The 10737-nt window shown below is 48.3% G+C and overlaps 1 protein-coding gene across 1 annotated transcript in view; it reads right to left on the bottom strand.

Moving 5' to 3' along the window:
• Window positions 1-2752: 2752 nt before the first annotated feature.
• Window positions 2753-10737, bottom strand: part of EIF2B3 (eukaryotic translation initiation factor 2B subunit gamma) — a 103640-nt gene continuing 95655 nt past the window's right edge. Inside the window, exon 12 of the mRNA XM_074908142.1 lies at window positions 2753-2967. Within this exon, the coding sequence (XP_074764243.1) occupies window positions 2915-2967 (53 nt within the window). The 3' untranslated portion in view covers window positions 2753-2914. The remainder of the gene's footprint in view (window positions 2968-10737) is intronic.

The raw sequence follows: 10737 nt of genomic DNA, 5'->3' as shown, positions 1-10737 counted from the left end.
AGGCTGAGGGAAGAGAGCCACAGCTCTGGGTATTTGTAACTGCCCAACAAATGCTTTTCCCAAATCTGTGTCTTGCAAACAGGCTTGGCTGCAAACGTGTTGGGAAGGATCTCTGCTGCAGGTGGTGGCCACCTCTCACAGGAGCCAGGGCAAGGGGGTGTAGCTTCGGGTGCGCCTGTCACGGTGTGCTAGGGGTGCAGGACCCACAGGACAAGGTACGGGCCAGCTGTGCACACACTGCTGCTGGGCTCTGCGCCCACGCCGGCCTGCTGCCCCCATCATGGAAAATGCCATTTAGGAGCTGGTGGCAGGACACCGCTCAGTGAAACCCAGGAGCCAGAGGTGCTGCCAGCCAGGGACCTCGCGGGGCATCACAGCGAGCCTCAGCTTCACCATGGGCAGACGCAGCATGTGAGGCGCCACTGCAAGAACCTTCTCACATCAACCCCAGCTGTACATCTGCCAAGGAAGTGTTCAGGACAAGCCTGTCCAGAAAGCACCAGCGTCTACACAGCTGGGAAGTTCCATCTCTACAGAGAAATGTTGCCTGTAAAGCATCACTGTAGTGCTGATAGCACTGTGATGGGCATGGGCTGTAACGCTCAGCTGCCTGGGTGTGACAGAGCAGCAAAGTGAGGAGACTCATTTGCTATCTGAGAGGTGACCTGTTCCTCAAAGCTGGTGAGCAGCCTGTACCAGTAACAGCTTCCGGAAGGTCTGTATGACCTAGGACCAAACAGTTACATCCAAAACCACCTGGAAACAGAACTTCATTTCCTTGGTCACCTCCCCAATTTTCTTGAAGACTGTAACATTTATCACTCGTTTGTAAAGTTGCCTGACAACCCATCATCTGCTCACCTGATGATGACAGCAGCATGGAGACCAGTTTAGATGAGGAAGGGTTAACCTCCCGGTGCCCGCCTTGGGATTCCTGAAGGCCCTATTATCCTGAATTATTTTTCATAATTACTGCCACACACGTAGACTACATCAAGAGTGAATCTTCACTTTGATAATTTGTGCTGTGAAATCTCACTTTGGGATCTACTTTTATCTCACACCAAACACCTGCAGGTCGTAAAAGGCAAAAAGGAAAAGAAAACGCCTCAAATCCCAGCCAGGTTTTCAAGTGTCAGAGAACACTAAATTAATGCTAAATTCTAACCGACACAATAAAGAGCCCCCCACCCTCTTCTTAAATTAGCTAAACAAAAGGACTGAGACTTTAACATGTAATTAAGGCACAAGGAGGTAACGCTGTAGCTGTTAAGTAAAGGGATGTGGACTTTTCAGAAGTTAATGTATCCTAAAAACAGAGAGGGAGAAGGCTTTGTCTTTAAGCAAAAGGACCATGAGTCAAAGTCCCTGTGGACCTCTGTGGGCTATGCCACAGCCTTCTGGGTAAAATGTAAAGCCAGGTAATTACACTCCACTCTGCTTCTGTTTCTGCACACCCGAAATGGATGCCTCGCTCCCTTGCCGCACACGGAGACAAGAACTCTCTTTAATTAACCTCTGTAAAGCCTCTGCGATCCTTGGATGAAAAAGGCCTCGTACCTTAGGAACATGTTTGCGCACATACGCAAGGCAAAACCTCTAGCACAAAGCCGGAGCTGAGCTGCAGCGCGTTTCTTCTTTCTGCAGCTTGTCAAAGGTCTTGAAGCTCATCCTTACCCATATTTTCCATTCCAACCTGGTCCTGTGGAGGAGGGCTTTTGTTTATGAAACTCGGGGAATGTCTGGATTATAATCTCTCTGCTGTCCAATTAGCTAGGAAACAGTAATTTTCCTTGGGGGACACCAGTGCCCATGAAACACACATTTAAAATTTATCACTTCAGTTAATGAAATATCATCCTAGCCAGTTGCTGTAAGCACCTCTGGATGTCAAACTGCCAGGGGCAGATAAATGTCCCGTTGAATCCTACTGGATTCTAATAAACAGCTTTTAGGTAGGAACTTGTGTCCAATTTATAAACATTAAAGAACAGCTTGTGTTTCAATCCCATCCAGGTGCTTTACAATCCTGGCACAACACCTGACCACAAGGCTGTGCGTTTCACATTAGCGTGCTCGACTCATCTCACAGACGTAGGTAGAGTCATCCACAGATGATCTAGATGTGGGGAGGGACCTCTTGTCTGGGATTAGGAACAGCGGACTGACAAGCCAAAAAAAGATCCATTGAAATAAGGCAGGGAGCATCCACTGCTTACAGCCCGCTTCCCCCCAACACTCCCCCAGCCCTCCATCCCTCTCACATACTTGCTTTTGGGCAGGATTTCAAAATAACGGACCAAACCCGGTCCTGATAGAAATGGGTACCAAACTCCTCAACTGCATTAGAGAAGAGGTGCAGCTTAAGCATATCTGTGCTATGGGGCAGCATCATGAGAGAGAGGAGGAGGAGGAGGCAGCGGCTGGTGAAGGCGCGGGGCTGCAAGGAGCAGCAGCCTGCGTTACCGCTGTGCCTCGCTGCCCGCCTGATGCGCTGATGAGATGCACAAGCAGCATCCCAAGCAGTTTCTCCCAGGCTCGGGGATGGTGGTGCAGGACGGCAGGGACGTGGTTTACATCGCAGGGAGGGCGGCTAAGTCATTCTTTGGAGTGGGCACAGTCTGTGTGGTCCCCGCTCTCCCTTCTGCTGGAAAAGTACAGTGCGTTCGCGGGGCGCGCAGGGACCGATATTACCCGGCACAAACCCGCGTGCATCCCAATGAGGGGGGAGGGGCTGACGGACACACCGCTCTGTAAATACTTCTTTATTAAGACATAAATATAAAGCTGAGCAGGAAAGGAGCAATGACAGGGTAAACCCTGCCAGTACTGCTCTGTATGGATGATCTTACGATGCTTGAACATCTGGTTCTGCTGCTGCCTTCCATAAAATCATCTTTAAAACCTACTCGGGTTATATCTCCATCAGCTGTTCGGTGCCCACAATGACTTCATTAACATGTTTGGCTGAAAAGAGAGAGGGAGGAAAAGAAGAGAAATTGAGTTCTGCAGCAGTGCTTCAGACCTTGCATTTTTCAAATCTGCAACTTTAAAGCAAATGAGAAAAGCAGATTCTGGGGAACTCGAACACAGATTTGCTGCTTTTCTTTGGACTCCAGCGTCTCTCCAACAGTATCCCACACACATGGCAAAAGCCTAAACAACTGACTAAACATCAGGAGGTTCCTCTAATCAGAGTTTTCACATGTATATGTCACTATTAAATAAGAGAGGCCCGACAGAAGTCACAGCTGCTGCTGACAGGTGTACACCTAGGTCGAGGCAAAGAACCATCAACATCCAATGTGCAGATCTGACGTAAAATTAAAGACCAGTAATATGCCCCTGCCCAAAAGTGCACTGTGTGCTCTCAAACTGCATGGAGGTCGGGGAGAAAGGGGCTGCTCAGCATCGGGGGACCATCACCGAGGCAGTGTGAGATCCTCTTAGCAATCCCAACTCAACCCTGGTAGTTTAAAAAAAAAAGGGCATTTAAAAAAAAATTTTAACCTGACTTCTCCCTCCTGAACTGAGCTCTGAATGGAGCCTTTCCAAAAGTATCTGCATGAAGCAAGGTCTCTGAGCACAATTATCTCTGAGGGTAACAGTGGACAGCCCTCCTCAGACTCCTGTGGAGCAAATCTGTGGAAGGACGATTTCTACAAGGTCACCCCTTTGCCTGTTCCCAGGAGCTCTGCACAGCCCCAGTGGACACATTAACGTGCCAGTCCCTGCCCCAGCACTGCTAATGCACTGTACTGAAAGAGCCTTCCCTTTAAAATGCAAAAGCAGCTTGTCAGGGAAGGACTGCAAATAAGGGATCTAAAGCCAAAATAATAAAAACATGCAACTGAAAGCCCAGTGCCTAAAAAACTCAAGCATGTGGCCTCAGAGTGTGACACAAAGCTGGTGTGCTCAAAGTGGGTGTCCTCAGGGTACCACAGGGGGAGGTGGTGAATCTAAATTGCTCTGTGGGAGCTGGACATCTATTCAGGTGGAGCTCAGGTGGTTTGACCCATGCCCTTAGGCTCTCCATCTCCCCTTCTGCACACTGGGAGTAACGATCGGCTCTGGAGCCTGGGAGGTGCTGGGGTACACTGATGGAGGCTGTGCTGTCTCCCACACCTTACAGAGCAGTTGGGGTGGATAGCCAAGGATGGTGGAAATAATGAGTTGTGTTTTATTTACCCACCTAAAACTCCTCCCCTCAGGGGACTGGATTTTGCAAGACGGCTACAAAACAACAAACATGCCACCTTTGGCTAAATGAAGAAATTCCTGGCAAACCCCAAATTGGCCAGGCCAACACGATGCTTGTCTTGGTTTAAAATTCAAACCATTACTTTTGCACCATGCAAACCATCGCTCCAGAAAAGGTTTGATCAAAAACTGCTCTATAAACTTCAAGGAGTTTTGGACTGTGGCAAGATAATTTCCCCCCTACAACTGTGACCCCACAACCATATGGATCCTGCTGTCTCCTCAGCCTGGAGGACAGAGTTGGGTTAGCCACACAACTGCCTTTCGGAGACCCTTCATGAAGGCAAAAAGAAGGACATCAAGGAGCTGCTTCTCACCTTCAGCATCAGATCAAGTAATTTAGCTCTTTGCTCAGGGTATTTAGTGACAACTGATAATTAATGGTGGAGCCTCATGCTAACGTCTCGAAGCTCGAAGTTGGAATGTGGAGCCCAATCTCCAGCACTCTGGGCAGGACGAGCAGAGGTGGATGCAGTGCTTGGGAAGATGAGGGACTGACTGTACAAGTGCCAGGTGCAAGTGTGATGTAGGTAGCACCACACAACCTCTCCAGCACAGCTCTGCCAATAGCCCCAAGTCCAGCCTTCAGCGCCTCTCTCCTCCCATCTTGGACCCCACACAGCTCTGCCAAGGTACCTCAAATCCAACCTGCAGCACTTCTTGCTATAACATTCCTCACCCCCAACAACTTTCCCAATATATCTCAAACAGGCCCTGTAGCAACTCCTGTGACTCCATTCCTGAACCTCCTCCAAGCAGACTACCTATCATGTTGATTTCTATGATGTGAATAAGACCCTGGCTACCATCCAGTGAGAGTAATTACGTTATGCCTCTGCAGATTAAACATGCCTTCATCTAGGCCCATAAAGAACCATGTCAATTTATGGTTCTATATATAGATTATCTGTAGCAATACTTTTTAATAAGGAACTTCTTGCTTCATTTCAGACAGCATCCTGCACTGTCCTAAACGTGCAGAGCTGGGATGGGTCCTGTCACATACTTTGTTGCAGAGGTGGTACCAACTATTTGTGTTTTGCACTGACATGCTTGTAGCTGCCTTATTATATCTTGCATTTTACACCTGGTGAGCTCAAAATGCTTTCGAGAGTAGGCAAGTAAGAGCATTCCCATTTTACAGATGGGGAAACTGAGGCAGCAGTGAGTTTAGATAGCCAAAGCCACATGGGAAATCGGAGCATGCATCCTCTCATCTCTCATGCCTCTGCCTGTTTTGTCTCCTCCTTGATCCATGTGGCCCAGATTCCCCGAAGTGGGCACACACGGCCTGCCTGGTATGTCACTTTTACTTCAGAGACTTGCATGAAATCACCAAACTCATTTCTCCTTGCACAGGCTAAAAGAAAACACATGAATGTGCCTGCCTCAAATCCACCAGAAAGTTTTTAAGCGATAAAGGGAATGGTTTTGCTAGAAACAAAGCCTTATTCCGCACCCTGAGGGGATGCGATCGGCAGATAAGGATTCACCCTGCTTCCCTCTTCCCTTCCCAAAGCTCTCCTTGTGGAGGGAAGGGAATTCAGACTCCACTGTGTGTGCCAGAGAGCTGAGCTGTGGATAGCGTTTCATTATCAGCAGTGGCTGCCAGTTGCCAGTGGCTCTGGCTGGTACCAGCAAGCTCAGTTCATGCAGAAACTCTGCCTGAAACTCTGGGGGAGGAGGGAGAAGTACCTCACATGTTTAGCTGTTGAGCTCCCTTCTCCTTCCCCAGCTCTCCATTAGGGATTTCTTACCAGGCTGCCTTTTATCTGACACTGGCAGGGTTACAGATGCATTCAGCCCACAGAGAAAGAAGAGGGATTAGAGAAAGGACTTTCAGAAAGCCTTAGAGTTGGACTCTGCAACCTTAAATCATGTTCAACGAGATCTTCTCAGATTGGGAGCATCTGGTGCTAAGCAAATCCAGAGCTGATCAACACATTCAACCTCCTGATTAGCACTTTGCTTCAACTTGCTGACGCAGCCCAGCCTGAAGTCAGCCTGGGTGCTTGAACCGAGTGTCCACGGAGATTTTACTGAGTGTAAATCAAAAACCTGTCACTCGTTATATATGCGTTCCTGCCTTGGGAGACATTTGTTTATACATACTGTACACTAGCCCCTTAAAAACATACGCATAAAGCAAGGAGAGCTAGAAAGCTGGGGAGCAGCGCAGCTTTTGGTGCTTGGCTAAAAACAAATTGTAATGCAAATAAACAGAGGGGCGGAAATGACTGTGCAGCCCAGCACAAACCCCACCAGCAGGCCGGGGGCCGGGGACCCAGCGCTCCCCAGCCTTCCTGGCAGGTTCCTGCCAAGCTGCGCGCAGAAAGGGGATGCCGGAGCATTCCTTTAAAAGCCATGTGAAAGCATCTCCTTGTTGTTTGCTCAATTAGCCCCAGACAGATTGCTGCTGCTGCTGCTGGTGGCAACGCTGGGTTGTAAAGGAGGAGGGGAAGGAGGGGAAAGGGAGGAAAAAAAAAAAAAAGAGAGGAAAAAAAAAAAGGGTTAGGGCCTAGGCCCAGGACCACCACGAAGTTCCAGCCCTCAGGGGCTCCAGAAAACGTTCAGTTTACTCACTCAATTACATACACTGTTTTATAAACCCTTTAAAATAAAATAGAAAACAGTCCCTGGCACAGAATTACTGCTCTATTATACAGCAGTGATGAAAGCCACTGCTGTGTATTTGCTCTCTTTAAAGCAAGAGATAGTTTAACTTAAAAAACTAGGCGGGGGGGAGGGGTGGCTGCAGAAACGCATGCACGAAAACACGCTGTGGGTGGTTCCTACCACATTCACCCAGGACAGAAAGGATCAGAGAGTGGGAGAGAAGAGCAACTTGTCTCTGCAGTGATGGTTGGCCCTGGAAAAGCAGCCAGGTTGGGGGGGGGGGGGGTGGGGAGGGGAGGGAGAGGAACTAAAGGGGCTTAAGGGGATGGGAAGCAGCTGAAGCTTGACTTTGAGAGGCTGGAGGGTGTTTTAAATTACATGTAGAGATAAAGAAGGGAAGCAGGTGATGGGGGCTGATTTGTTTGTGTTTACAGAGCAGTGGGGCTTTCCAGTCAAGGCCTGCTCTCTCCCCAGCCAGGCTTTATTGACACGATCACTGGAGAACAGGGGTGACCAGGCTGTGGCCCCAAAGGCCAGGACCATCTCACAGATTTCTCCCAAGCGTCACGTCAGCCCCGCTGTGCAGCTGACAGCTGAGCCCGCAGGTCTCCGGGAGTGATGCTCCCCATGAGCTGGGTGCCCCAGCTTGCCCAGGGGGTGGGATGTGCAACTCACCCCAGTGGCACTGGGAATGGTGCTGGTGGTAGCTTCAGGTAGATCAGCTCTGGCCCACAGCTGGGGCCTCCAGCCCATGGAACAGGTAGGCAGGAGAGATCTTGGTCCTGCCTTACACCATCCCCAGCAGTGCTAGTGCTCACCTGGTTCAGCTGAGGCTTTTCTCACAGTTCAACTGGTATTAACCCCTTTGCCCTCAAACCCATCTGAGGAATGGATGTCTCTTGGGAGTGTAAAGTAAAGGCAACACTTAATTCAGTGCCTGAAGAGAGATGAATTTACTGTGAATTGGAACAGATGGATGGGGGGAGTGAAGGAGCCGTAAAGAGAGGTGTATGGGAAAGTGATCAGTCAGGGTCTTAGGAGAAAGGTTAGTTAAGGGGAAAGGAGACCAAGAGCTGGGAATGTGCCTAAGATAGCAAGCTCCTTGGGGAGAGGGAACATACTTGGCCGAGTCCTAGCAAAGTGTTTAAGAAAGAGACTGGATCATACCAATCGATGTGCTCCTGTGGGGTATCACCACATCACAGCAAATGCAAGCAGGGACCTCAGAAATGTCAGACTTTGTCCACACTTCCTGCTAAGATGGCAGAGACGCCTATTTGCCTGGACACTGCTGCCCGCTGCACTGGCTGCGAGTAGAGGTCCCTTTCCTTTCTCAGCATCCATTGGGGTGTTCTTCCTGACTCTTTCATGTGGCTGAGCTCTAGCAGAGCACAAGTGGTTATTTTCTCTGCGTGGAACATGTACAAATATTTCCACAAGGTTCCGAACTGCTGCGTTATGGGTAGACTTCACAATCAACATACTGCGAATGTGGCAGCTCGTTTAACCTGCTCACTCAGGAAGTCTGAACTTCCTAAGCTGGGAATGACAGTGTGCACAAGTGTGACAGTCCCCAGTGGCAGAGGGGAGGACAAAGCATCGCTGGATGGATATTCTTGGGAAGTTTTATGCCACTGCTAAGGCCAGAACTCATAAACCATTTTTATACAACTTGGAAAAGAGGCTTATTAGGATCAGTTAGAAATGTAGTCACTGCATAGTCACTGAAACAAAAACGACAACTATTTAAGAGATGCCTGTTTTAACTGCCAGCAATACCTTTGTCATGGACACTCAGTAGTTAAACTACTTTAGGAAGCAAATCTTATGGACCTCTCAGTTTTGCTGTAAATTTACACCATTCCTACATCATCTCCAGCTCATCTTGCACCCCAGTGCACAATATACATGTGTGCACTGTTTAGTCTGTGTCTGTTCTTCATGAGCTTTCAAAACTCCCATCTGCACTGCAGCATGCTTTCTGATCCTGACCTTGTGTGGTGCTAAGTGTTTTCAGTTCCTGAAGACTTCACCAGGAGGTACTCAGCATCTTGCAAGAGCAGATGCTCACCCCTACTTGAATGCAGTGAGAGCATCAGAAAGTCCCTCAATTCTTTCCTGTCCCTATCCTGCTAAATCTTGGCTGGGGCAAATATCCTCACAACCAGTCAATCATTCATATGTGGAGATTTCATAAACTGTACCTGTCTTCAGAGGATGACATTGAAGGAAAATGTGCTCTTTGGCCCTCATTGAAATAAAACAATCTTACTCTGTTTCATTGAGAAGTCCTAGGACTCCAAGCTTGGAACAGGACTTGGAAAATGATTGGAAACGGGAGCCAGTCCTTACTGGATATGTGCCTTTTTCTGTTCTTGTGAGAAACCACACAGTTTTGGCTATGTGATAAGCCTCTGGAAAAAAAATTCTCAGCTTGCACATGTTCTCAGGAGAGCAGCTAAAAGCTCCAGAGACTGCAGTGAGCACTCTCGACCATGGAAGCAGAGGAGGAAGGCAGGGCTTCCCCAGGCTTGTACCCCTGCTCTATGGACCAGTGCAGCACTCCACACAGAATCTCCCTCCTGTGCTAAGAATGATCCTGCCCAGGCATGATGGCGCTATGGAAAGGGATGCAGTCTGACTCAAAGAAGTCAGGGGGCAAGTGCCACATGGGAAATGGAGCATGGGACTGTTAGGCAAAGGGACTGGAAACAGCAGCTAGCTACGGTCAGACCAGAGGAGTCGTCAGGTGGGTGTCTGCAAATAACCAAGAGAGGAAAACAAGAATCTCTGTGGGAGAAAGACTAGAGGAAAAACCAAAGAGAATGCTAGGAATGGCATGAGTCTGGTCCTGGGACAAAGCCATAGGACAAACCTGTGAGGCAGGAGTCAGGATCAGGTAGGACACAGATGATGTAGTTGGGGCCCAATGGCTGATGCTGGGGGCAGGATCAGTAAAGCCTTCTCCTCCCAGCACCAGGAGTGGATCTCAGGGCTGCTGACACCCACAGGCATCTGTGAAACTCCTGGCAAAGAGTTTCTCTTGTCTCATTGCAAATTCAGTTTCCCTTATGGAAGATGACCAACTACTACTATCAGTTCCCATCAGCTGAAGCAGCAGAAAGCTGTACACTGGAGTTCAAGTTTCAGATACTGCTAATGATCCATGCAAGGGCCAACATCACCCCATATAATAAAACTGCGGTTTTTTGGACTGAACCTTCCTTCCCACCATTTACAAAGAAAATGCTAAGGCTAAAATGTCGTCTCTAACAGCTAGGAAATGCCACATGTAATGTGTAATTTCAGCACTTAAGCTGGCTAGTCCAAATGAATGGGCATCTGCATTCTGATCAGAATCTCCTTGTCTCTCAGGTGTCTGTGAAATAGGAGGAAAACCCAACCATGTTCATATTCAGGAGGCACAAATGAGGTTGTTAACAGTTGTGAAGCATTAAGATGACAAATGTTTCAGGAAGGCCATAGGAAGGAAGGGCCTTGTCTTTTGCATAGTGTACAGTAATTAGGGTTTCAGACACAAACTGAAAAAAGACAGGAATATGAGGAACATGGATAACCCCTGCATTCAGCATGCACTACTCATTTTGGGTGTTGACTGTGTCAGGACACCAAGGAAAATAAAAATATATAGTAGCATAAAAACTGCACAGGAACAAGCACAGTGACATCAGTCTAAAGCCTGGTCACAGAAATAATGCTACTACTAAGTATGTACCAGGATATCATGCTAAGATTACCTCAGCTTCCTATCTCCGGTATTCTTTCCCTTTCTGAACATATGCTTTGTGGCAACAACACTGCTGTAATGCACTTTTTGGGTGTGCAATGACTTAAGCTGTC

The sequence above is a fragment of the Athene noctua genome, chromosome 5 (genome assembly GCF_965140245.1).
Source record: "Athene noctua chromosome 5, bAthNoc1.hap1.1, whole genome shotgun sequence".
Taxonomy (NCBI): domain Eukaryota; kingdom Metazoa; phylum Chordata; class Aves; order Strigiformes; family Strigidae; genus Athene; species Athene noctua.
The sequence above is the reverse complement of the archived record's forward strand: the minus strand, read 5'-3'. Positions and strand labels throughout refer to the sequence as shown.